The 25,717-nt window shown below is 45.2% G+C and overlaps 5 protein-coding genes across 6 annotated transcripts; 1 reads left to right on the top strand and 4 right to left on the bottom strand.

Annotated features, from left to right (window-relative positions):
- Window positions 1-75: 75 nt before the first annotated feature.
- On the bottom strand, window positions 76-3,336 carry LOC137613554 (potassium voltage-gated channel subfamily S member 3-like). The gene is made up of 2 exons (XM_068342872.1): window positions 3,199-3,336; window positions 76-2,111 (listed from the first exon to the last, which is right to left on the bottom strand). Exon 2 carries the CDS (start codon window positions 2,105-2,107, stop codon window positions 608-610), a length of 1,500 nt encoding a protein of 499 aa, XP_068198973.1. The 5' UTR covers window positions 2,108-2,111; window positions 3,199-3,336; the 3' UTR covers window positions 76-607.
- Window positions 3,337-5,525: 2,189 nt separating this feature from the next.
- On the top strand, window positions 5,526-10,195 carry LOC137613817 (uncharacterized). The gene is made up of 19 exons (XM_068343270.1): window positions 5,526-5,646; window positions 5,748-5,869; window positions 5,961-6,104; window positions 6,251-6,346; window positions 6,410-6,574; window positions 6,837-6,939; window positions 7,144-7,361; window positions 7,466-7,622; window positions 7,700-7,911; window positions 7,988-8,108; window positions 8,206-8,414; window positions 8,511-8,625; window positions 8,691-8,860; window positions 8,938-9,020; window positions 9,170-9,300; window positions 9,407-9,593; window positions 9,743-9,884; window positions 9,956-10,052; window positions 10,119-10,195. Exons 1-19 carry the CDS (start codon window positions 5,526-5,528, stop codon window positions 10,193-10,195), a joined length of 2,670 nt encoding a protein of 889 aa, XP_068199371.1.
- Window positions 10,196-10,958: 763 nt separating this feature from the next.
- On the bottom strand, window positions 10,959-15,340 carry zpax1 (zona pellucida protein AX 1). The gene is made up of 20 exons (XM_068342832.1): window positions 15,280-15,340; window positions 15,111-15,206; window positions 14,905-15,029; window positions 14,596-14,739; window positions 14,430-14,519; window positions 14,187-14,351; window positions 14,025-14,121; window positions 13,726-13,943; window positions 13,481-13,637; window positions 13,197-13,405; window positions 12,997-13,114; window positions 12,684-12,886; window positions 12,504-12,618; window positions 12,261-12,430; window positions 12,074-12,189; window positions 11,786-11,916; window positions 11,527-11,716; window positions 11,311-11,452; window positions 11,106-11,232; window positions 10,959-11,041 (listed from the first exon to the last, which is right to left on the bottom strand). The coding sequence occupies exons 1-20, from the start codon at window positions 15,338-15,340 to the stop codon at window positions 10,959-10,961; spliced, it is 2,757 nt and encodes a 918-aa protein (XP_068198933.1).
- Window positions 15,341-15,688: 348 nt separating this feature from the next.
- Window positions 15,689-17,110, bottom strand: ttc32 (tetratricopeptide repeat domain 32). Its single transcript, XM_068342920.1, has 3 exons — window positions 16,976-17,110; window positions 16,598-16,764; window positions 15,689-16,260 (listed from the first exon to the last, which is right to left on the bottom strand). The coding sequence occupies exons 1-3, from the start codon at window positions 17,089-17,091 to the stop codon at window positions 16,133-16,135; spliced, it is 411 nt and encodes a 136-aa protein (XP_068199021.1). The 5' UTR covers window positions 17,092-17,110; the 3' UTR covers window positions 15,689-16,132.
- Window positions 17,111-19,862: 2,752 nt separating this feature from the next.
- Window positions 19,863-25,400, bottom strand: matn3a (matrilin 3a). Of its 2 annotated transcripts, none has more exons than XM_068342278.1 (6): window positions 24,198-25,400; window positions 23,367-23,807; window positions 20,828-20,953; window positions 20,650-20,747; window positions 20,441-20,511; window positions 19,863-20,343 (listed from the first exon to the last, which is right to left on the bottom strand). In XM_068342278.1, exons 1-5 carry the CDS (start codon window positions 24,367-24,369, stop codon window positions 20,455-20,457), a joined length of 894 nt encoding a protein of 297 aa, XP_068198379.1. In that variant the 5' UTR covers window positions 24,370-25,400; the 3' UTR covers window positions 19,863-20,343; window positions 20,441-20,454. The 2 variants fall into 2 exon arrangements, with proteins under 2 accessions (XP_068198379.1, XP_068198380.1); XM_068342279.1 differs by lacking the exon at window positions 23,367-23,807 and adding an exon at window positions 21,794-22,369.
- Window positions 25,401-25,717: the final 317 nt, after the last annotated feature.

Below are 25,717 nucleotides of genomic sequence, written 5' to 3'. Positions count from 1 at the left end.
AACCAGGAAGTGTTGCTTTGCGTTATTGTGGATCTACGGACGTAAATTACACACAAAGAGGCACGTTTTGTTCGTTTCAGTTTTATTACGAGTTACGACTGAGGGATCACCCAGCATGCCAAGAAGACCTTTACTCTGTCGTTCATGCAGACGGTGCAACGTCAGTCAACTAGGAAGATCTATGGTACAAATTTTACACGTGAAGCAGAACTGTGGTTTCTCTGGACTTTCCTTTCCTGGGCCTGAACTTCCAAGCGAGTGGACCAATCGATATAGGGCATTACTCTGAGAAACATTAACATTATGGCCTCCAACATGCATCATTGCAGTTTTCTCAAGCAGAAAATGGGCTTTCAAAACCTCTGAGCAAGGTTCAGACCATTCCCCTTTGATTTCCTGGAAATACACAGCGCTGGTAAAGTGCTATATATTTCACAAGCTCTTCCCCTGTAGAGAAAAAAAGAAAGATTTCACATCCAATGTATTTCTCTGCCAAATTGCCGGAGGTAGACGGCGCTGGGAGTCTTGGGGTTGGTGATGGAACGCTCTGCCCTGTGAGGCTCACATTTACTTGCGGTCGTAAAGGAAGGGGGAAATGGCAGTAATCTCATTTGGCTGCCTCGTGTTCACATGTGTCGTTATCGTACACCTCTATATCCTGGAGACTGGAAGCATCCGTGTCGTCCCCTACGCTGCTCTCATTGGTTCTAAAGGTGAACGTTCCAATAAAGGGGTAAAGACCGTCTGTGAAAAGGTCCCTGATGCTGTAATAAGGGAGTTCGGGGTCTTTCCTTTCAGGCTTGACGATGCACTGACCCTCCATGGCTTTATTTCTTTGATAGTACTTTGAGAACTTGTTAAAGATGATGGTAATGGGCAGAGCCACCACTAACAGTCCACAGATGATGCACAATGTGGCCACGATCTTCCCTGCCAGAGTCTCCGGGCAAGTGTCTCCGTATCCGACTGTGGTCATGGTGATCGTTGCCCACCACCAGCCCGAAGGGATGGTCCCCAAATCCGTGGACTTCTCTTCCTTTTCCGCAAAGTAGATGAGGGCCGAAAAGATGGAGATCCCCACCGAGAGGAAGAGGAGGAGCAGACCCACCTCCTGGTAGCTGTGGCGGACGGTAGCGCCCAGCGCCTGAAGCCCGATGGAGTGGCGGGCCAGCTTGAGGATTCGGAAAACCCTCATGAGTCGCAGGACCTGCACCACCTTGCCTACGTTTTCCAAGTCCTCGCTCTCCTCCGTGCTCTCCTTGTCGGCCGTTTCAAGAGCTAGAGTGGCGTAAAAGGGCAAAATCGAAGCGACGTCGATGATGTTCAAGGGGTTTCCCAGGAACTTCTTGCGGGACGGCGCGACGATCAACCGGATGATGAACTCGGCGGAGAAGCAGGCGATGCAGATCTCCTCCAGGACGGTGAGGATGGGGTCCTCTATGGGTCTCTCATTGTCGTCCACTCGTTGGAACTCGGGCATGCTGTGGATGCACATGGCGACGATGGAGGTCAGGACCAAGCTGAGGGAAGCCACAGCAATGATCTTAGAGCCTCTCGAGTGGCCCGGATCCTCCAACCGGAGCCAAACGTAGCTCCGCACTTCCGCACACCAGGCGCCCTTGAACTTGGCCAGATCTTTATCGAGGGCGGAGAGCTCCTCGAAGGAAGAGTCGAAGCTCAGCTGCTGCTGGTCGTCGCTCCTGAGGTCCCAGTCGCAGTCCTGGACGCACTCCTTCCTCTCGTGGTACCAGTTGGTGCAACAGGGGCTCAAGTGGAGCTCCTGGATGCCCCAGTACTCGATCTCCTGGCTGAAGTAGAAGACGCACAGCTCCTCCATCATGTGTATTCGCCCCGTGCGGTAGAAGTTGAGCACGCAAAGGAAGACGCGGGGATTCCTGTCGAAGTAGTACTCCCTGTCCGCCGGGCTGTAGTCGTCACACAGCTCCAGGATGGCCGCCTCGCTCTGGCAGCGCAGCAGACGGGCCAGGCGGGTGTGGGGGAAGCGGAGCAGCGTGTCGGGATCCACTTTGTGTTGGACACCCCCCACATTGAGGTGGACCTGGTTGTCCTCGGCCCCCCGCCGATGGAGGATTTGCCCATACCCCATTGTCCTGCAGACAGAGACATTCCATTCAATGGTGTGTCCCAGACTTTTCCCATATTTAGCTGAATATTATAATTCTGCAGTCCCACCAGCAAAGGTAAAACTGCACAGATATATTAAATATTTAATTTAACACATTTTAAAAGAGTAATTAATTAAAAAAAAAGTTTTTAAAAAAGTAATCGACAGGGATTATAAGATTATTTATATTATTACTACAGATATGGATTCTTCTGCATGCCACAATATTACTACAGAGGAAAGAACATCAAGTTCTTACTTCAAGCATTTCAAATGATTTGGTGAGTAAATTTGAAATATTGTGGGGACAAAAAGTCAGATTAACAGAAAAAAAATTATGATTTTAATTTGCATATTAGAGATTAAATATCAGAAAAGTTTTACCAACTTCAAATTAAGGAGTGTGTAGCATCGTGTCAATTTGCTTTGTCACAAATTTAATGTCATGTTTTGACTTTATTGAAACCTCAGATTTTTTCCCCTACATGTCAAACAAATCTAGTTTGCATAAGATTTATATTAGCACCAAAATAAAACCACCAGTAGTATTTAAACCCTCTGAACACTCCTCAACTATCATCATCAACCCAAACATGAATCCTCCCGGGGTTTGGACACCAGCAAACGGCTTCTAGCTGCACCCCTGGCCCCCCAGTGAAGCTTGTAAGTGGTACATTTATGTGGAGAGATGTTTATCAAGAGATTTGACTGCACTGTTTGCAGAACACATTAGTCCTCTGAAGGGAAAAAAAATCAATAGAGACACAGGAAATGGCTCTGGCTGGAAGAAGCGTGAGGTGCTGTCACTTGTTTGAGGGCTGGAGCCCAGGATCACCACCAGAACCGGATTCCAGAGACCCTGAACGGGACGCAGCCCGGAGGTAAGCAGGGGCAACAAGTTGAACCCGAACCAGAATATCATTTCTAGCATTATGGGACATAAATATTGGATTCTGGCGCATAACATCACTCTTTTTGATATTTACGCACGGATGTGTCACATTTCCTCCCCCCCAAAATCCTTTCAGTAATTCTAGTTTCTGTAAGAACCGGATGAAGATGCCGACACCTACCTGCACTTAGAGCCTTTCTTTCCATGAAACAACTTTTTAATCCGGGATGTTTTAGTTCTCACATTGTCGCAAACACCTCAAACAGAGGCGCACCTACAGGCGGGTCTGCGCAGGGACGAGTGCGGCTCCTGCAGCCGCTCGGACGGGACGAGAGGAGCTGGAGGCGGGACGGCGGAGCGGAGGCAGTTTGTTCCGTTACAGGGAGCGGGGAGGGGCGGGAGGGACGGTTCTGAATGAACGACATGACGCTGATGGTTAATGTAGGACATTTATTATCGTGTTTTAGTGTGGAGCTCTGCAGGACACCATAAAACCACGTTTCAATCTGCTGATGCATCAGCTGCAGGAATGCATCCCAAGCCAAAGCCTTCAGGCTGCAAGGAGAGAAAATAATTCATGGATGTTAAGTTCATTGGAAAACCATTGCTTATTATTATTATTATTATTATATGTTTGCAATATCAAAATTTAAAAAAAACTTTGCACAAACAAGCATCTCCAGTTCTCTGTTGATCTGTTATGATGCTGCAAATCCAGACACCAGCTGTGGTGTTCAAGTTACATCGGAATTCTTAATTCTAACCAACATTATTGACATGAAATTTGAATCAGATTTAGAGACACTTCATTCCTTCTGGGTATGTTACTGAAACTCCTTCCATACATTCATGATGTTGTTGCCATGTGAGGCAGAAATTAACTGGGAACAAACTGGATGGAGATGAAGTAAAAAAACATGAATTATTTCTTGTTTCAAGTCCCATCCTATCTAAATGCATCATTATTATCACAGGTGAGGCTGGACAGGTGAACTTCAGGGGCCAATCGGATTTCAGCATCCCTGGATCCACCCGATGGCCATACCCCCAAATATTCAAGCAAAGCACAAACCTTCAAAAAAGAACAAATCCGCAAAATATACACATTAAAAAGATCAGACCGACTCCAAATTATAAACAGCAGCTTATAAAAACTTTTCATATAGAGAAAATAAAGTATTCATAGAAAAAAAATGCAAAAAATCATCATAAAAACATTCAAGCACATGAAATAAGAGTTAAATTGACATGTTGGTAAACTGGATAAAACCCTGTTGTAAATACAGTGAGGGTAATTTAATAATGCATCCGTATTGATTAGCTGTTAAATCGATGATCTAACATTAATTTTAAGCACATTTTCATCTATTATTCATGCTGAACATAATTGAAATAGTTGTTTTTTTTTATTTTAGTTTGTGTGAAGCAGTTTGGACGGAAGGCAACCGGAGCGGATCGTTTTAAATCACTCCAACATCTCCAACCTAAGCACTGCTGGCAGCATGAAACTCTACACTTGGCTGCAGAGAGGAAATGCCACACACACTTTAAGGTACGCAAGAAAACTGCTTGAACATTTATAATCTACAAAATACTCCGGCAGCTTTAAACATCCATCATCTTACCTCAGTGGGAACGCCTCGTTGCGTCAATCCCTCGTGGGGTTGGAATCTTCCCTGGACTTAATGCAACGGTTTAACGTCTATCTGTCTCATTAACGTAAACACACACTTGAAGTTTTCCTGAACCACATCCAGGGATGAATCACCAGGCGAATGTGGGCCAGGACAGGACCCGGATCCAGACCCGCAGATTCACTACGGGGTAACTTAGAGACTCATAGTAACTAGAAAAGCTCAGAATTTGCAGAGCATGTGACAGTTAAAGGATAAGAGGTCGGCCCCTCCACCACAGAGACTCTCAAGGTCCTTAACGCTCATAATTCACGGTTCTGTCAAGGCCCAACATTCAATCAGCCCTGATCCGAAGCCAAACTCGTAACCGTCAAATCATAATTTACAGTCAGAGGACTGTCAGAGCAGATTTTTATCGATACTCACCGTTTAGATATGAAAGGACTTTTCTAGAGATCCATCTGTCAGTCAGAGGACTCAAACCAAACGGTGTCGACACAATCATCCCATCAGCCGTGACGGGATCCACCTGTGTGAGCTTCTACTTGTTGAGCAGGAGCTCCTCTGGAGGCTGGAGTTCCATCTCACCGCATGGAAACCTGCAAAAACAAGGAGACGTGTTCTGCCGCCTCGTGCACCATGGGTCGTTTAGCTGGATTGGGGTTGGTTTGGTTTCTTTTCCTCCGCTTTCACTCAGATCTCCATATTTTTTGTCACTTTTAAAGATGATTCTCCCTTTTTAAGGTGGTTGATTCTCCTGACGACGCTCGTAAACACAGAGGCTCAGAAGAAGCCTCCTATACGTAGGGGTTTTTTTTTTCGATCCCAAACAGGATCAGAGTGTAATTTTTATACTACATGCTAATATAGATGCATGCTACATGCTAATCTAGATATTTCAATCCCAGAGATCAGCTCCAAATGTCTGGGGAACATCTTGCGTGTGGATGTCGGGCCGCTTGGAGGAAAACCTCTGGAAGTTGCTGCCGTCGTCGGTAAGATAGATAGATAGACATATACTTATAAGCTATAGCATTTCCTTTTTTCCCCGTCATTTGATGCGTCTGACTACCTTCCTCCTCCTCCTCTTCCTCAGACAACTCCTCCACCCTCCTCACGCCCAGCTTGGCGTCTCAGTGCGGCTTCAGCATGAAGATAGACCGCCTGGGGAACGCCAAGATTTACGCCTCCCTTCAAAACTGTTTCGCCAAAAGCGCGGTAACAAACCTGGGGATGTCGTTTTGTAAAGTGGCGCCAAAAAAAGCGTGCCGTGAAAAATCAGTTGAGGCCGGTTCCTGTGTGTCCGCAGGACGGCGAGGTTTTCACCACCGAGCTACTCCTTCGACTGCCTGGGAACCGGATGTCTGAGGACAAACTGTTCAAGGTGGCCGAGACGTGTCGGTACCCCGACTGGGCCTCCAGGGAGGTCGTCTGCGACCGCAGCTTCATGGAGGCAAGCGAATGTAACATGGCTCCCCCCACTCTGAGGGGTCATGTTGCGGTTTGGATGATAAGTGACTTCATCTCCCATTGGAGCATCAGCGCTGGTCGTTTGATGCGGTTGTGAGGTTATCATTCATGGCGTGGATTTGCTTTTAGGTTTCGGTGAAAATGGCGGCTGCAGGAGATTACGCCCTCCCCAGGCTCCCCCTCCAAGAAGAGAAGACCAAGTCTGTTCCTCAACGGGATTCTGAGGTTGGAGCTCATTTTGTCATTAATAAAATAAAACTTCCGGTATCTAATGCCAGATTTTTGCAGAAGGGATCTCCAATCGCGACCCTCGTGTTCTTCAATCCGGAGGAGGAGGAGGAGAAGACGATGACGGTGAAGGAGGCCCAGAGGAACGGTTATGGGATTGCAAACTCCGCTGGGAGACTCCTCCTGAAGAGTCCAAAGGCATCGTCTGAGACCTTCACCCAGAATGCAAGTGGTTTCCCGTCCAGACAGCTGTGACGTCACGTCTCGCCCATCAGATAACTCACTCCTTGCTTACACTGGCAGCCTGTAATCAATTTAATTTGATTCAGATAATCCGATCACGTTGCCTTTAAATGGATTAGTTGGTCTGGAATCCACTTGGCGGCGTTAAACCCACTCTAGTTTCATTTACAGCCTCCACATTTTCCACATTTCTAGGACTTATCTTCCATTCTGACCGTTAAACGCTCTGTAACTCCGCCCACAGGTGGCGGGCGTGCCCATGACAGTTCTAAAAACTTCCGTCCTGTTTGAAAAGAGGTGGCGGGCGACTCGGATCGATGCGGCGGCTGCTTGTCCGAGGATGGAGGGTAATGAGGGTGTTTGGAGAGATTCCATTGAGGTCATGCTTTCACTCTGGGGGGGTCAGTTTTAGTCCAATTAATTCCTACACTAGACTTAAAACACTATGTTGGGTCGTCTGATTTTGTTGGCTAGTCTTTAGCCAACGGTCACTGAACAGATGAGCGTATGAATGAAGGTACAATCGACTGACACTTCCTGTTTGTCAACAGGAAGTGTTACCTTCACTCCAAAAACCATCACCTGGTTCCTGCCGAGGAACATCCACCCTCTGGTTTCGGGACGGTTCGACCTGCAAGAGGTACACATGGGCGTCGACGGCGAGAGGCTGGATCCGGCGGAAATGGCCGCCAGGCGGTACTCGCTGACCGCCAACGCCGCTCACATCATTGTACAGATTCCTGTTGGGGCCGCTGGCGGCTATTTTAAGGTGGGTGGCACTAGGGTAACTTTACGACTGAATGAGCTTCTAAATTGATGAAAACACACGAGGTTTCAGGGCTTTGGTGTCAACTCGGAGTATCTTTTTTGCAGAGTCATATTCTGGACGGTCTCTACCTCACTACCTACTCCATCGAGCCGATGCTGGAGCTGCTCTGGACTGAAAACGGCTCTCAGGAGGACACCAGATACAAAGTCCTCTTCCCTATCACCACTCCGTTACTGACTGGACCTCTGCAAGTGACTGACCGTAAGCCGGTCGGCTCCATCCTGGTGATTCGAGAATGTTCTTCACCTTGTCTTCATTCCTTGATTTCCTCTCCGCAGACACCGTTCCCAAGGAGCGGAAGTTCAAAGTGCTGTTCGGACCGTTCGTGTCCGACGTGTCTCTGATCAACATCACCTTCCCCCCAGAGGTGTTGTCCGTGTCGGACTGTAACGCCAGAGGCTACAACGTTCTGGAGCACATGTCCCCCAACAGCAGGTCCAAGGTCTTCACTCTTGAAGTGCCCTTCACAGATGGTGTCGTTAAGCAAAAGGTACATTTTCTCGATTTGGGAGGCTAATATTTTCGCACCAAACTCTGCTGCAAATCTTGCTGGAATTCTCCAACAGAAAGAAACGGGAACGACTATCTACTCTCTCCACTTCACGTTTGGTCTGGAGGTTCTACCAGAACATGCCCCATTTTCTCACACTGCTTACCTGGAAGCTAAATTAATAGATAAATTAGCAGGTATGAATCAGTGAAGGGATGTCACCATGGCTATAAACCCAAAGCTAAATTTCTACACATCTTTTTTTAAATCTGCATTTTTCTTCCTACTCTGCAGATCTTTCAAGTCGTCCCTCGGTTTCCGGCGACTGCGACGATCAATACTTCTACATCCTCGTGAAATACGGGGCCCAAGGTTCCGACTTTGAAACCGTGGTGGGAAAACGAACTCTGACCCCAGATTTGGCTCGGCAGTACCGCGTCATAGAGAACGGAACACACTCGGGTTTTGCGGTGCCGTTTTCATCTCCTGATGTTGCTTTCGAGGTCTATTTTTTGAACCTAATGAAATGCAGGGATTTATCTAGGCGAAATTTTAATTTATCCTTCATTTAATTTTTGCTTGATGTCTGACCATCTCAGGCTATTCAAGGCTCGTCCATCAAGGGCAGACTGGATATTTCTCTACGGAATCCAAAAAACAACGAATACATCAAACAGTTCTCCTTGGCTTGTAATTTCCTCTCAACGCTGACAGGTTCGTTGGTGAAAATGAACATTTTATCTCTTACCGTGTCATAACGCCTGATCCTCGTCACGCAGAGTGTCATCCCAACGGGACCATGACTGCCCTGGCTGTGAAACTGGAGTCGGTACCCAGTCTGAACCCAGCTCAGCTGACCCTCAGAGACACAGCCTGCGGTCCTTCCTCCAGCGACGACCGCTTCGCTTATTTTGTCTTCACGGGGAGTTCCTGCGGGACGATCCGAAGGGTAACGAGCTTCTGAACTCCTCCAGACGCTGAGATGTGATGTCAAAAAAAAGACTCCTTCTGTTCATTTCTTTAAAGTTCCTGCCCAACATGATGGTGTATGAGAACGAGATCTCTCTGCCGGACGAGCTCCAATCGAAGCTGGACGAGCCGGACTACGAGTGAGTGTCCGAAGATTTGAACACACTGAGTCGGTTGAAGAACTGTTTGATCGGTTAATTTGACTTGCGTTGCTGCAGACGTCACATGTTTTCACACGTGTTGGCATGGACTTTGACGTCTCACCTTGTGGTTTGTGTTTTGTCCTCAGGTTGAAAGTCTCGTGCTTTTACCGCATCAACAGAACTCAGGCCGTGACCTTTCACCCCAGACTTAGCAGGAGTGAACCGTTTGCTGAGAATGCAAAAGGGAAACTGCAGGTTGCATTGAGATTGGCTTTGGGTAAGAATTCCTGAGGGCGTCTCCTGTTACCATCCTGAAAGTACACTGGGGTCGATGTTCTTTGGTATTAAATCCATGTCTTAATAGTTTAAGTTCTTCTTCCCAGACGCCTCCTACAGCATGTTTCACAGCGATGAGGATTATCCCATAGCGACGTTCCTCCATCAGCCGCTGTATTTTGAAGTGGAACTGAAATCGGCAAATCCCAGAGTATCTCTGGAGCTGGAGAGCTGCTGGGCGACGCTGGGCGAGGATGGGATGTCCAAACCCAGATGGAACTTCATCACCAATGGGTAACGTCTTGATGCCGGCCATAAATCTGGCTCCTCAGGATAGATGTAGTCAGGACCGGGATATTATTACTGGAAGGAAAGATGTGGATAAAATAAGGGCAATGTCAATTATGATTAAAATGAGCGAATGTGTGCTGGTTTAATCTCAGCTGTGTAAACCCGACGGACCTGTACCAGGTGACTTTCCATCCTGTTGGGGTCGACACCAGAGTCCAATATCCTTCTCACTTCAAACGTTTTGAGGTCCTGATGTTTGCCTTTGACAAGGATCAAGAGAACCTGGGTCACCAGGTAACTTCAGCCTTTTTCTAATGCTGTAGAATCCTGAAGCTGTAATTCATGAATCTTTTAATCTGCCGTAGCTCCTCGTCCACTGCGACGTGGTGATCTGTGACGCCAGAAATCAGCTGGATGGAGCTTGTAAGAAGGATTGTTCAAACCAGGACAACCTGATAAAAGGTAGAACTTCTCTGGTCAGGCTAACAAATGTTCATAAAACGGCTTATACATCCATTTCCTCTACAGGTCAAAGACGTGCTGTTGCAGACAACCTCGGCTTTAGACGCGTGTCATCAGGACTCATTGTAATAATAAATGAATAAACTAAAGATTTTCCCTTTTTTCTTTTTAAACAAGTTCCCTGGAGTACGATGAAGTCTATCTTGGTGACTTCTCAGTGTAGAGCTAAACTAATTGCTCTTCAGAGGAAGTTCTGTGGTGTCTGTGTTATTGACAACACCCTTCATCCAATCATTCACTACTGATGGTAACGATGTCTGATCTTGAATGTCTGAAAACATGAGCTGCTCAGTTTATTCATGGTTAAGCCTGGTAGACAACCCTCACCCTGTAACACCAGTCACTCCAACATAAGACACCACTGTTAACATATGACAAAACCCCCCCCCAGCTCTTTTACATCAGAATTTATACCAAAGAAATGTCCATAAAGGTATCCACAATTCTAGGCTTCTATTGGTCCACTATGCTGAGCTGTACTGGCCTGGGTGGAAGATTGGGAAGCTAAAAGGAGGGCTTCCCATGTTCAAAACCTTCAGTCGCAAACTATTCAGGTCTTTAGAAATTGCATTTTTGTTTCCTACCAGGCAGACAGACCATGTATTAAATTTAAGCATCAAATGCATGGAACTTTTCCATTTAGATCATGAGGTTTGAGTACTTGGGATATTAGTTGGTAACTTAATCAAAGGGAAGCAGCTGAATGCACAATCAATTCATGAAATGGTTTCTTGCTGCTCCAAACAGAATTAATGTTCAACTTTTTCAAAGATGAAAATAATTTAATGTTGATGTAAAGCAGGATGAGAAAGCATCAGATGTAGACAAGAAGTTTTAAGAAACTGTTTATTCAGAGTCTTCAGTATTTAATAGAAGAATGGGTCCGGAGGAGATCTGCCTCTGGTTGGAGGATTCCATACTTCTTTGCTCTGGAAACAATCACCGATATCATAAAGGGTTTAATTCAACAAGTCTGCTTTCATATTCACGTACCTCTTTTCACTCCTTTCATCTCTGGCTGTCTGGAGCTACCGCCACCTGCAGGGCGAACACACCCTTTGCAGACGCCGTCTGATTGGCTATTCTTATCGCAAATCACGGCATCACAGTGGACGTAAATCTGGACAAGAGGATTTCATTATGCCGGGGTACTCAGTTGTTCCTGGCGGAAGAACAGATGGGCTACCAGGGCCCTCACCTCGTCTTTCAGAACCTCCTCATCTTTCGTGAAGGTAAACGTCTTTATGGAGAAGCGTTTGATGTGCGACTGGAGCGAAATGCTGACGTCGCCCTCAACGGAATGGAAGACGGTCAAAGCTTTGTCTTCACGGTTCTCACAGCTAGCGAAGGAAGAAAATATTGAAACCGATTTGCAAGCAAACACTGAAGTTTGTTAGCTTAAGCCATGCGTTACTTGTCCACAATGAGGTCCCAGCTGGGCAATGAAGTCCTCTCCTCATGAAGGGTTGCCCAACAGTTCTCCAACACCAGTTCCAATTGGGGGTCGGTGGACTCCATCAAGGCCACCTCGAAGTACAGAGGCTGCCTCAGATACCGGACTACTGGGTAGTCTTCTGCTTGGTAGAAGAGTTTGTACGACGAATCTGGAAGGAGAGTCTTTAGTAAAAACAACCTCAGTGAGATTAAATGTTAAACCCCGAGAAGAACCTCACCTTCAGCGAGCCTCATCTCCACCATCAGCCTGCCAGAGCCGATCTCTGCTGAGGGCTCGCCGAGCCGTTGTTGGTAGCTGAAGGAGACAGCTTTGGTCTCGTTGATAGCATAGATGCAGGAAATGGTTTGCCTGAAGGAGATTCATAAATACAGTGAAGGTGCAGCCAGGCTCAAACTGATCTGAGGTCTGTTCTACAGGATTTCTGTTCAGCCACGACTTCTACTCTGCTGTAATTAACCCAGATGTGTTGCTCTACAGTCTCTGGATAATGACTTGATCTCCCCACCTATAATCAGGATCAATGGGTGACGTGCGCGCTACTCCTTTGTCGTGGTAAAACGGTCCTTCGTTGTTGTGATACAGGCCGATCTCATTTTCATACATCATGTAGTGGTCAAAAAACTAAAAAGAAACAAAGTATTATAACTGCACAAAAAAGGCACATAATTTCCTTCAGAGATGGTAAAACCCACTGTTCTTGTGGTCCCACAGGAATTGACACTGAAAGAGAAATACGCTGAGCGATCATTGCTGAACGTTGGTTTGCAGGACTTGTCCTTCAGTGTCAGCCAACTCGGGATGAGGTTGGGCACGGACTCCACCTTGACTGCTAAAGCCGTCATTGTTCCATTGGGGTAGCACTCTGAAAAGGTGGACAACAAAGGATCAGGAATGTCCAGCAGTATGGAGAGACAATCTTTATATAATTTACATACTGGTTGTCGTCAAGGGGAAGTGGCAGGACAGGTAGAAATCAGCCAACAGCCAGTTGTTTTTGGGATCGAACAGAAGTATGTCGAGTCTCGCTCTGACTGAATGTGTGGTCATAAACTGTGAGAAAGAGTTTCGTTATCCTCTGCAGATGATTTTAGGTGACTGTTTCCATTCTGACATACCTCAAAAACTGTGTCCGGGGCATTGTACGGAACTACGAGGCTGAAATTTGTGCCGTTTTCTTGGAAGTTGTATTCTTTCCTCGACACCTCAGGCGTTAGCTGACGAGATCCCACCATGGTCTGGAAGTTACTGCCTTGACTACCGTATTCCACACTGATATAGAACTGGTTCTGGTCACAGGTGCCACTGATGGTGGGCAGCACTAAGAGTAGAGAAGACACGTCTTAGTGTAAAACCCTGAGGCAACTGGGAATTATTTTACATGCAATTCTGGTAATCCTTGTATGATGAACAGAATCAAGGCGACCTCACCGACATCCTGCAGAGAAGCCTGCAACTCCACCGGGTGAGCAAAGGGAGTCTCTTCAGGGAGGACCATGAATCCGAAGATCAAGGAGAGGGTGTAGATCGTGACCAGGGGATCAGGATTCTGTGGATTGACCAAAGCAAGCAAGTCAGTCCCTGAAAACACCTCAAGGTATCAACAACAACCCTTGAATAATTGCCCTTACATGTTTGAGGACTACATCGGATTCAAAGGGCACTTGTAGAGAGAAGCTCTTGGATCCGTTGGGGAAGTTGTGCTCCTGGACGGTGAATCCTTTGGCGTTGCACTCCTCCACAGTGAGAACCCCAGTGGAGAAGGTGATGTTCCTCAGCTCTACATCATGAAGGAATGTTCCCACCTGGACACGGAACAATCTGTCCTCTATGGTAGTATCTGAAGGGCAAAGGGGGCAGACATTAGCACACAAGCCTGAATTTCTCAAGCCTCGTCTCTTGAGATGAGTCTTACCATCTTTGATGTGAGGCGGTCGAGGCATCAGCGGGGTGGTAATGGGAAACAAAACCTTGTATCTGGTGTCATCATGGGCGTTTTCTTTCCGCCACAGTACCTCCAGCATGGGCTCCAGCGTGTACGTGATGTGGTATTGGTAATCTGGGGCATGGCTCTGCAATTATTCATGACATGTTGAATAAAACATGCAAATGAACTAGTGACCAGAGCATTGCACAGAAAATCTTCCCTCTCTTCCCAACCTTGTAGTATCCATCAGGTGATCCCACTGGCATCTCCAGGACGATGTGGAAGTCCGTGGTGGCTAGCGTATACCCCCGCTTGGCCATCTGAGACCGATCCAGCCTCTGCCCGTTGATGCCCATGTGCATTTCTGCGATCCTGAAGCTGCCATCGATCAGAGGAGTCACGCGGCGAGGAATGTGCCAAGAGATCACGTCCTCAGTGAAGAGGACGCCACCTGTTGATGGGAAAAGTCACCTTTAACTCAACCAGTCCACCAGTTTCTTTGTACCTCCTGTCAGAATGAACCTCGACTCACCAGTGGGACAAGCAGCGTCCATGTTCACCAGACTCAAACCATGTGGCGTCTTGTGGTAAAGGATCACCTTGATGACCTCCATGGGGATACCCGCCACCTGAACGGGATGGTTAATTATTCACGAGTAGGATCGAGATTAAAAACCCAAGATTGGAGTCTTACGTTCTCCTGACGAGTCTCGGCGGTGTTGTACGGACTCCTCATCACCAGACGCTTTGAGGTGGACGTGACGCTGTAGCCAGCCTGCTCCGCCTCCTTCTGCACCATCGACACTGGTTCTGCAGCATCGAACGTCACTTTCCAGATACCAGGGTCTGCACTTTGGGTCTATAAAAAAGTATGAGACAAAACCTGATCGTCCCTTCAAAAGAAAATAGAGCGTCATTAAACGGTTTGAACACTCACGTCAGGAATGGCGTTAATCTTCGAGTCGTCGTCCTTCGACTGGGCTTTAGCTACACCTTTGGCGTGAGGCGTGGCCACGTATCTGGACACCTAGACAGGGCATTCAGTTTATTTTCATGCCCACAGACGCACTAAAATGGTAGCCATCCGATGTTAAGCCACCTACTTCCATGTAGTTCCTGTCGCAGAGGATCTCTCTGGAGGCCCACCGGCTGTAGCTACAGGTCTGCCTCACGTCGTGACTCACCACGTCCGGGGACGTCCGGCTGTACAGTTTGAGTCTCAGTCCGACGTCGAACGTTGTATCTTCCTGCAAAAATGGTTTAAGACTCTGTCCTAGTACTTCATGCCTCCATATCCGAGGTAGTTTAAAACGGCAAGACATTTAAGATTTTACTTGATATTTGACACTTAAATGACAGATGGTGAAGCCCAATAACCTCCAGATTAAACACAAGATCTGAGTTCAGCGTACTTTATTGTCCACATAGCAGGCCATCAGGGACGTGTAGATTCTGATGTTACCCCAGGGGTCAGACTCCATGCTGTACCCACACTGAGCGGCCAAGGTGGGGGTCAAAACCACGTGGCGGGAGCCATCTGGAGGGAGGATGACATCACACATGACTTCTGCCATCGAACCACCACCAGCTCACCGCGAGAGGAGATGAGTCCACTCACTGATTGCCTCCACCTCCAGCTCGTTCCCCATGGCCAGCGCCTCGCCCCACGACAGCCTCATCAGGTTACCTGCGCAGTCTGACCTCAACGCGCTGCCTGTCAGGAGGACACGCCCGTGAGGACTTGAAGCGCAGCAGGGAAGTGATTTAAGCGTGAACACGTGGCTTACTTGACCGTGGATCGAGCTTTATATTTGGCCTTGCTTGACTCAACACGATCACCGCAGCCATCAAGCTCCATGGCAGACTTGAATGGAGGCAGGATTTAGAATCATTGATGCGGATAGAGGAAGTTAAGAGTGTAAATGAACTTACGCGCTTTCAAGCCGCCACATCAGTTTGGAATCAGCCAAACACGACAAAAATAAACTAGAAGAATCCAGTCAGTATCTGGACTTGGAAGTGAAACCCCACACCGACAGACCAGCTCCGAAGCGATGGGGTCGACTGGCTCACTGAGCCGCCATCAGCTGTTTTATATATCAATCAACAGGGCGCACAGGTGAAGCACATGAGTGGTTCTCCACCCACGTCTGGAGGCGTTGCTCAAGATGAATAAATAAACACACAAACATCAGCTGTGTGATGAAAATAGTTTATTCTTTGATTATAAAAATATAAATACATAATTTTTACATTTTTGATGGCTATAAATTAGCCTCATGCTGCAGAGGAGTTGAACAGATTATGAAGCAGACCTGGATTTTATTTGTGTGATATTGAGAAGAAGAAGAAGATTGAGGCAGAACATTTTGTGAAATTCTTCAAAGTAAAATATTAATCATGTAATAGAATAAAAATGATTAATTCTGTTTCTGGCTTAATTTTACAAACACATGTTCAATCTCATTTATGAGCTCATCATCCCATGATGTCAACCTGATATTACAGTTTTGAGTCTGGATGGACCTTTAAACTGTTTATCTTCATAAAATCTTTGCTGAAATGTAATCAGACAGAACCCACATGTCTTCTTCAGTATGCATAAAACATGTATGCGTATTTTATTCATGTGAGAGCTGGTCAGTATCCCCTGTTGGTCTTGTGCTGCTGGTCCAGAATCGTCTGTCTCAGGCTCACTTTGGCGTCTTCAAAGTCTGGATTGAGCTTTAAGGTTTGCTGGAAATCATCTTTGGCATCATCGTAAAAACCTGCAACACAGAAAGAAGGAAAAACTTTTTAAATCACGTGTCTGATGTGCTGTCAAACCTGCTTCCTGGGCAGCATGAGCACAAGTGAATGCACAGCGCCATCTAGTGTGTTACGAGAGAACACACCAGCCTGATGTTAATTAATGATTAATGATCAGGTCTGAGCTCTGATCTGTAATAAAAGAACTGATTATTCATTACGAAACAAGTTTTTGATGATTTAGAGGGAGGAAAAAGTGTGAAAGATTTCTTAAAGGGCATTTAGATCGCATTTAACACACAGTAAATCAAGAGAAAATCGATAAGATCGTGTCAAAATAAAGATAATTTTCCCTACCCAGTCGATAATGAATGAGTCCTCTGTTGTAGAACGGCGTTTCAAACCGGCTGTCAGTCCCAATGGCGGAAGTGTAGTCCTCTATGGCTTCATAGAAATCCACCCGCAGGTACTTGATCTGTCCACGGTTGTTATAAGCAGCGGCCAAATCACTCGCTTTACAACCTCTGTGGGAATAAGAGTCGTTACTTAAGCGACGAAAAACATTAGCTCACCATTAGCTCACCATTAGCTCACCGTTAGCTCACCGTTAGCTCACCGTTAGCTCACCGTTAGCTCACCATTAGCTCACCATTAGCTAACAGCTGCTCACAGCTTAGAGGCTAACAGAATAAAGTTCGTCACCGGTGACGTTGGTGTAAATATAATAAACTGTACCTGGGCTGTAAACAAGAGGAGATAAATGTCGTATAAAGTTCCTCTGCATCTTTAAAGTTCTGTTTTTTAAACTCGGAGTGAGCTCTTTCAAGTATTTCAGAGTTATCTTCCTCCATCGGTTCGAGAACGGATGTTTTTTTTTTATTGTGCGGAAGTGACGTAACAGAAGAAAAAGACCAAGTGCGTTGTAGGTTGTCTCCGGTGGGCGGGACTTCCTCTGAACAGAATAAAATGAGTTTATTCTGGTAGATAATGGAAAGTAGTGACATATGTATTAATAAAAGATAGTAAAGAACTTTTTTAAAAAAAAATTAATCTTATTAAACAAAACATTTTTGATCACTTATTATCGATACACGAGCATCCTCCCATCTATACATAGTTTCTAGTCTACATCAAACTAAGTGTTTAATTTTAAAATTGATTCATGAAGTAGTAAAAGAGTCACAAAGGATAAAGAGCAAATTTCACACAAAAATAAATCCTTGCAGTGTGTTTTCTTATTTCAATTTCATTCACATAATTTGGAATAGTACATTTCCATAGTAGATGAAAATGATTTACCTTCACTGATGATCATAAGTTTTTTTTCTGTAACAGCAGATGGCAGACTTGACTCAAATCTCATTTTGAAACGAAACAATGACGTCATCTGTGCAAACTGGCTATATTTGAAACAATTTTTAAAAAGTTGTGTCTTTTAATGATGATTAATTTTAAACACAGAATCTGTCTAACTATGTGGAGGTCATTGTTGTGATAAAGCAGCTATGTGAGTGTTTTTCCTTTTACCTCACGATAACATACACACTTGCTGCAGTAAACAAACCATAAGCAAACTGCTGTGAAATTCTGAGTCGATCTCCCGGGTGAAAAGGTCAGCTGTACCGGACAAAAACAGCACCTGAGGGAGGCAGAGGTCACCCACTGTCCATGCACTTCCCTTTCCTGGCCCATTTATCTCTGGACTATGTGGACGAGTTGAAGCAGATCAAACGGAGAAGAGTTTGACCTAAAGGAAAAAAGATGTAGGCCGCTGGTTGTTGACACCATTGGGGCACAAACATGCAACCTGTGTGGAGATAGGTCGTTACATCACATGAATGAAGGAGTTTCTTCATCGTCAAAGCATCCAGGATGTCAAAGACTATACTGAAATATAAGGAAATATCATCTAAAAGTACGAAATGGATGGATTTAATGTAAAATTAAATGTCATCTGTTTATTTGTTTTCCAGAATTCCATGATCGAATGTGAAAGGTTCTTTAAAGTAGAGCGGCCCTGAGAACTGGGGCATCGTTTTGGACACTAAATGTTGCTGTTTGCTGAGAGAATTAACACGAGGTACCAAAGTCCGCTCCGGTCTAGCAGAACCAGGACATCCATCCATCACACCAGTTTATCCAGGGGGTCCTCTTCGCTAACGGACTCCCACCATCGCCACGTCGCACATATATCAGTGCAGCTGTAAAAATGTCTCAACGCTTCACGTCATTTTACAGTTTAACCATAAAGTGAAGCTTCAGGTCAGGCTTCAGGGGAAAAACATGGAAAGAAAAACAGATACTGAAGCAGAAACCGTCAGAATGGATGGGAAAAAAGCAAATTTGAAAGAGAATATTTAGAATATTAAGGAGAAAGTTTTTGTATCTACCTACAAGTTGATCATCAAGGTAAATTTATTCTTTTCTGTGAAGTGCGGATTTCTAAAAATGTTTTTTTTTTTTCTTGCCAACAGATGAATAAAATATGTATCTTTTTAATAATTCAAATCAGAACTTTTTGATTAACGGTCTTTAGTTTTGGAGAAAGTCGGGCTTGCTGTTCCCGCCTTTCAGGTCTTTATGCTAAGCTAAGCCAACTGGCTGCTACACGTTTTCAGTACTGAAATGAGAATTATATCAACCTCCTCAACTAAATCAATCCAGGAAACAAATATGGATTCAAATTCACAAGTATGATCATCAATATTAGGATAAAACATTTAAATTATTCCTTTATGTTGACCTACAAAATTGTTTGGAGATGTTGTGTCCTCGACAACCTTCATGTGTTTGCGTCTCCTCGGAGGTGAGTGTGACTCCCATTCATCTCCGGTGGGCTCTCCTCTCCGACCGCCTGACGGCAAACAGACATTAACCAGCTGTGAGCCTGGAGGACGGCGGGAGAGGCTCTGAACCAGACGCCGGGTCACCGCTGGAGTGTTGACTCTTCACTTCACAGGCGGCGAGCAGACACAGGCGCTCTGTTGTCCGCTGCCGTTTGGACTCCTGGCAACGCTGGTGTCGAACAGACATGAGGGAGGATGGAGAGCTGAAACAGATGCTGGTGGAGAAAACAACCCTGATGCTGAAATATCAGCGCAAAGTAGGGAAATAAAAGCTGATTGTGTCAGGGGTTTTTTTTCATAAGGGTCAGAGGTCAGAGGAGTAAAAGCATTTTCTGAACAGAAACCTCTTAGTTTTTCTTTCTCAGCTGACTTAAACCGTATAATAACGGTTTCATAGCCACACAAGAAACATTTAATTTGGCCTTGAATTTTATTCAAATCCAAGATATTCCCTTTAATTTTGTTGAATGAAGTCAATGTGAGGGGTTTGAAATCAACTGAATTCACATCACTGGGATAAAATATTGGATTCATGTAGAATTTTCCTTTAATTTGTTATAATTAGATAAAGACATTGGATTTATGTACAAGTAATTAAATACAGACAAATCTGCTTGAATTATATACTTTATTAAACAAAAGATTATAAAATTATTTTTATTATAATATTTCTTTATTTGCATTATTATTATGATTATTATTTTAGATAATACTATCACACAGAATACTTAAATGTTAATAAAAAAAATTGCACACAAACCTCCTTTGGGATCATTTTATTGTCTCCTTGGTTACATTTATTACTCTTAAATGTCATCACCATCAAAAGAAATTCAACATTTATCACAACTTGTAACAAATAAAACTCATATCAAAATAATAAACATTCTCCAGGTTAAATACAGAGCATGAAGTCATTTTATTAATGAGATATAATAGAAGACATTTGCTAAACATCTTTAAAGGTAATTTCCGTATAAATTCCTTCTCTATTTAAACAATTTCATACAAATTACTATATACAATCTCTAACTTTGTACAAACATGACACAAAATACATGCAATAAACCTAATATAGCATATAATACAGACAGAATGACACAATCCTAAGTATTTTGGTAATGAAGCATCACACTGTTCATCCAGAGAAATCCCAGTGAGGAACTTTTCCCAGTTGAGAATTTTCTGGTGTCTTGCAGCTTCTTTCCGTCTGAAATCCCTTCAGTCGTTCAGGAAGCAGACGTCTGAAGCGGCTGTCTGCAGAGAGCAAATAAACAAAAGGTCAAACTGAACGCTGGAGGGCGGGAGGCTTTTCCAGGCCGGAGAAAGAAGGGAAAGTAACAAAACCACCTACCGCCGTGTCCGGATCTACCCCCGTCCGACTGCGTTCTCCAGACGATCGATCCTCCCAGACACATCGGCGAGTGAAGCCAGTCAAGGAAACTCCTCCAGAGACCAGATCAAACCTACAGAACGCATTAAACACACACAGTCGTACGCCAGACGCAGTCAGCATCCGGCTCTGGAAGAACGTCTTCCATCTGAAACAACAGGAAGGATATGCTTGGCCGCTAGCTGCTGGATGGCCGCCTGCGCCTGCTTCTGGAACGCCAGCCTGGCTTCACATTTGCAGGGATCCTCTACCACCTCCACCTTCACCTCTACAGCAGGAGAAAGCACAGGGAAAAGTTCTCTACTCCACCTTTTCCCAGGTAGACTTCCATTCCGGAGTCGCTCTTACCTTTCGGGGAACACGTTTTCTTGTCCACGTTCAAGGTGAAACCATTCCGGCACTTGCAGTAATAGGAAGCGTTGCTGTTGACGCAGACGTGTTCGCAATCGTGTCCCGTGGCGCAAGGGTCCAGACCTGGAACGAGTGGTGGTTAAGATGCAGAGTCATGTGCTAGCATGTAGCATCTGTCAGTACGTAGCTCGTGTTAGATAAGTAAGGTTGGTATCTTCCTGATGGAGGATATATGTCAACATATATCTGCTTGTTGAGTCAATTTCTAGTCTATTTTGGCTCAAAATGACATTTTCTCAGTTTGTACTTGACCACACGTCTTCACGGCGGAGGACGGGTTCCCATTCTGAAACTTCACCACATCTCAGCCAAGGTCATTTGGTTCTCTACGTGTTGGACAATACAGGTAAAACAAATGACAGAACCCTGAGTTACTACAGTAACTGCCCACAAGACAATCAGGAGGTAACCCAGACAAGGAGTTCTCAGCAGAACCTCATTTCAGGCCAACCTGCATCTCCAGTTCCGATCCGCAACACGGATGACTTTTGGGTTTTTGGTTTGGAGAATAAAATCTACACACGTGTCACAATTTGATCCGATACAATCTGCACTCTTTTCCAGATTGGTTTGAAAAGTTGAGGTTCTGCTGCACATTTAAAAGACTTTCCCGTGAGGACGCTTTGCCAGTAAAACGTAGACTGTTTGTATTTGTAGTTTTATCGTTAAAACAAGACAAAGAAAGTTCAAGACTTTGCACGTTTCAAGCAGGTTCTAGTGCCGACATCTGCAGTCCATCTGGGAGTTGAGAACATCTGGGATTTTCTTTATAGTTTTCCAAAAAATGTAATAAATGAGCTACAATCTGCAGCAAAACCCCCTTGAAGACTGTAGGTGCCCCTTACTGAGGAACTAGAACCAGGGTTAATGGTGGGAAGACGGTCTCGGGTGACTCTGTCCTACCGCACAGGGTCTCCCTGAACTTGGATGTGAGCTTCTCGATCACGCCATAGGTCTCCACGTAGAAGACGTGGTCATCCAGAGGCAGGCTGGCCATCAGTTGCAGGGACTGCATGTCGGCGCGATCCACCCCAACGGCGTAGATCTCGATTCCCGATGCCCGGGCCGCGGCCGAGACTTCCTCCACCTGGTCTTGAGGTCTCCCGTCTGTCACGATGATGGCCACCTTGGAGATGTTCCTGGAGCGAGGCCGGGCCCCAGATTGCTCGGTGAAGGCATCGCTCACCGCCGTCTTGATGGCCAGGCCGGTCATGGTGCCCGTGGCCAGGGGCTCGATGCGGGAGATGGCCTTCTTCATGTCCATCTTGCTGGAGTGGTCTTTGAGCAGGAACTCAATCTTGACCGTGCTGGCGTAGTTGATCACAGCCACCCTGGTGGCGTCCGTGCCCACGTCCAACGTGTCGACCATGTCTGCCAGGAAGGTTTTCACCTTCTCAAACTCAACAGGACGCACGCTGCGAGAGCTGTCGATGATGAAGACCAGGTCCAGGGGACGGCTCCTGCACTGAGAGTCTAGTTCTGGTGATCAACCAAGACCACGGCAGCATTAAACCCATTTCATTGAACAAAGCTCAGTACACAGAACAAAAAGTTGATGAAATAGATGAAAGTCGGTTAATCGAGACGGAAACACACAACCTGAGGCGATGCACGAAACGTTTTCCATCGGCAACACGAAGAAAGAAAACGTTATGCATCGCTAAAAACGGTCCGATAAAAGGTTGTGTTCTGGTGAAACGGGTCGGGATGTCGTCCTTCATGCTGTCATTTCACCGTTTATCCTTTTATCTCGTCCACCTGAATGAAGAAGACCGACGATGCGAACACATAGAAAGTAACACACTGAAGATGAGGTGGAAAAAAACACAATCAAAACACATCACCGCCAGAAACCACCAGACGCTTGTTTCTCTAGAAGATGATCCCTGCGTGAAGGAATAATTTGTTTTTTTGGGACTTGTGGAAGTTTATCTGGAGGTAAAGTGAGCTTTAGCATTCCCTCCAATCAGAGCAAAGCTATAGAAACCTGCTTTATTGCTTTATTTCCAATGTTTATGCTAAGCTAAGGCACATAGCATTAGCTTTATATTTGCCTGACACTGAGAGTTTTTTTGTTATTTGTAAGACGTATGAATTTTTATATGTACTAATGTATATATTTTATACATGTATATGTATACATATATACATACATAAAATCACTTTTTAAGCATATTTATATATAAATCACTTTATGCATATACAGTATATACAGTATATACAGTATATACAGTATATACAGTACATACAGTATATATATATATATACACAGTATATACAGTGTATATATATATATATATATATATATATATATATATATATATATAGGCTCGTGTTCAAGCATTATTATTTCCTGTTTATAAATAAATACAAACAATAAACCAACACACTGGAGTGACTTCCTGTCTCTGAAGCTAACAAACACACCCGGACCGGAAGTAGTGAGTGGGGTGACGTGGGAGAGGTAATATTCTACCTGTCTCCACAGCATTGACGGGGGTCACGGGGCCGCTTTGGGTACTGACCGGTTGCGTCACGGGGGCGGGGGTCACCGGAACCGGCGCGGCGGCGGTCGCTTGTTGGGTCGGCGGCACAGTCGGCTCCGGGGGGACCGGGACCGGCTCGGGTGGTGTCGGCACTGTCGGGCATGGAGCTTTCATGTTGGGGGCGAACAGGCCCTTTACGCCTCCGTGGGGGCGGGGCCATACAGGTGGAGACGCACCTGTGTGTTCGTGGTGCGTTCGCGGACCCTTCGGACCTTTGAATGTGTTGTAATGGGGCGGCATGAGGAGGAAGGGTCTGCGGTAAGTCACCGGAGGAGAGGGGGGGAAAGGCGGATACACTCCCGGTGGGGGGATCCTGGGTGTCGGGTAGCGGTAGTGATACCCTCCCCTGTACGTGTAGTCACGTGGGTGGACTACACGTCACAAAGCAAAGGATGGAGAACATTAGAAAGTTGATCACAAAGAAGACAAACACAACTTTCTTTTTTAGTTAGTAGTTAAAGGTTTAGGTTAAAACAAGCTGGGATTATTCTAAACACCCAGTTTAGAATTTCAGATTTCATGCACAAGAGAGAAAAAGTGTCAAAAATATTTTTAAAAATCTTATTTCAGTGAAATCTGATAGTATTACTGCATTAAAAAACGAGGACAAATCATGACTCAGAGATTCAAAAAGTATTTAAAAAGATAAATAAAATCATATAACCAAAGTCCACCAATAATAAATATAATTATCTCCATCACTGCTGTTATTTTAATAGAATAATAGTGTGTTTTTTTATCCTCTTATATATTAAACCTACTTGCTGGGTTCAGGGTCCTTGCGGGTGGTCGGCCGTTATGTCGGGTCTGTGCGTGGCTCTGCGCGGCCATGAGGTGCGGGTCCCCCCCGTGGAGGTGGAACGTGGCCCGGACACCGGACAGCAGCAGCAGCAGCGCGGCGCCGGACATCAGGCTCCCGACCGACGGCTTCATGGCGTCCGCTCGCAGGGAGTCCTCCGGGGGTCTGGTTCGGTCTGGGTCCTGCCCGGCGGGGGTCTGACCGCCTCCACATATGAGGGGCCACCCGGCCCGACGCGTCAGAGGGGCTGTCCAATCCTGAGGTGGGACCTGACCCCCCACCCACCCCCAATGGGGAACGATCTAAATATTTGCCCCGGGCTGGAGGGGGTTCTAGATGGAGGTTATGACATGATTTAAATAAAAGATTCCAAGGACCGCGCTGAAGTTAAAATGACGTCATTTCCTCTTTTATTGTGTTTATTACGCTCTTGTAATAAGAAATGAAGATTTTATTATATAAATTCATTTTAAATATTTAAGACAAAAATGTCACTAAAGCGCCCATCTATTGCTTATGATACAGGAATGAGCAGTTATAATGCATTATAACCATTCCACTGCTAGTCAGCAATGAATGCTTTGCTTTAAAGCTTCATAGCAATTCAAGTATGACTCTTCCTTATGTCATTATTACGTGCAGGTACAGACTGTTATAGCCGTCGTGAGCCTTTATTATGAATGTTTACATGCAAGTAGAGGTGGTTATAATGCCTTATAAGCCCATCAGTCAACCCTTTGACTTATCCATAAGATTTAGAATTCATGTCATCTACATATTAATTATTGCTGATGCAAACAGACGTAAACCTCGGCTTACGTCGTTTAGAGTTCATTCATTCTCGATTACAGTATTTGTTGGTTTTCAGAAAAAAATATACAGGAAAATAAAAATCAAAGTTTTTCTGTACTATATTAGATTTTAATTGTTAGATTAAAATACATTTGTTTTAACCAAATCTTAAAATACATTAATAAAGTTCAGTACAGAGGTGCTGATGGTTATTTTCAGTTTAGTATGGAGACTAGTTAACTCGACTTACATCGCGTCTCCTGGAGCTGAGTAACGACATAAACCGAGGTTTTCCTGTGTTTTAATTCATCATATTCATTTAAAAGTAACTAATTTAACCCATTTCTATGGTGGTGGGGAGGACTTTAAACGTGCTGAAGGACGTCACGGCGACAGAAACGTTCTCAGAACTTTTATTGAAGTCAAAAGTTTTTTCCACGAGGATAAAATCATATTACCAGTAAAGTAATGAAGGTGCTGATTAGCATGTTAGCATGCAACTACTAATGTTCACAAGACTCGCCGTTGGCTCCGGGCAGGGGGGGGGGGGGTGAAGAAAAAAAAAAAGGAGGGTGGGGGTGGGGGGGTGCTGAACTGAAACACAAGCAAAGCTAAAATAAATAACAAACAGAAAAAAAGGAAGGGACGGAGCCGGAATAGTCAAGATCTTCACGACTGGGGAGGGAAAAG

The sequence above is a fragment of the Antennarius striatus genome, chromosome 19 (assembly GCF_040054535.1).
Source record: "Antennarius striatus isolate MH-2024 chromosome 19, ASM4005453v1, whole genome shotgun sequence".
Taxonomy (NCBI): domain Eukaryota; kingdom Metazoa; phylum Chordata; class Actinopteri; order Lophiiformes; family Antennariidae; genus Antennarius; species Antennarius striatus.
This window is presented reverse-complemented; position numbering and strand designations above follow the sequence as displayed.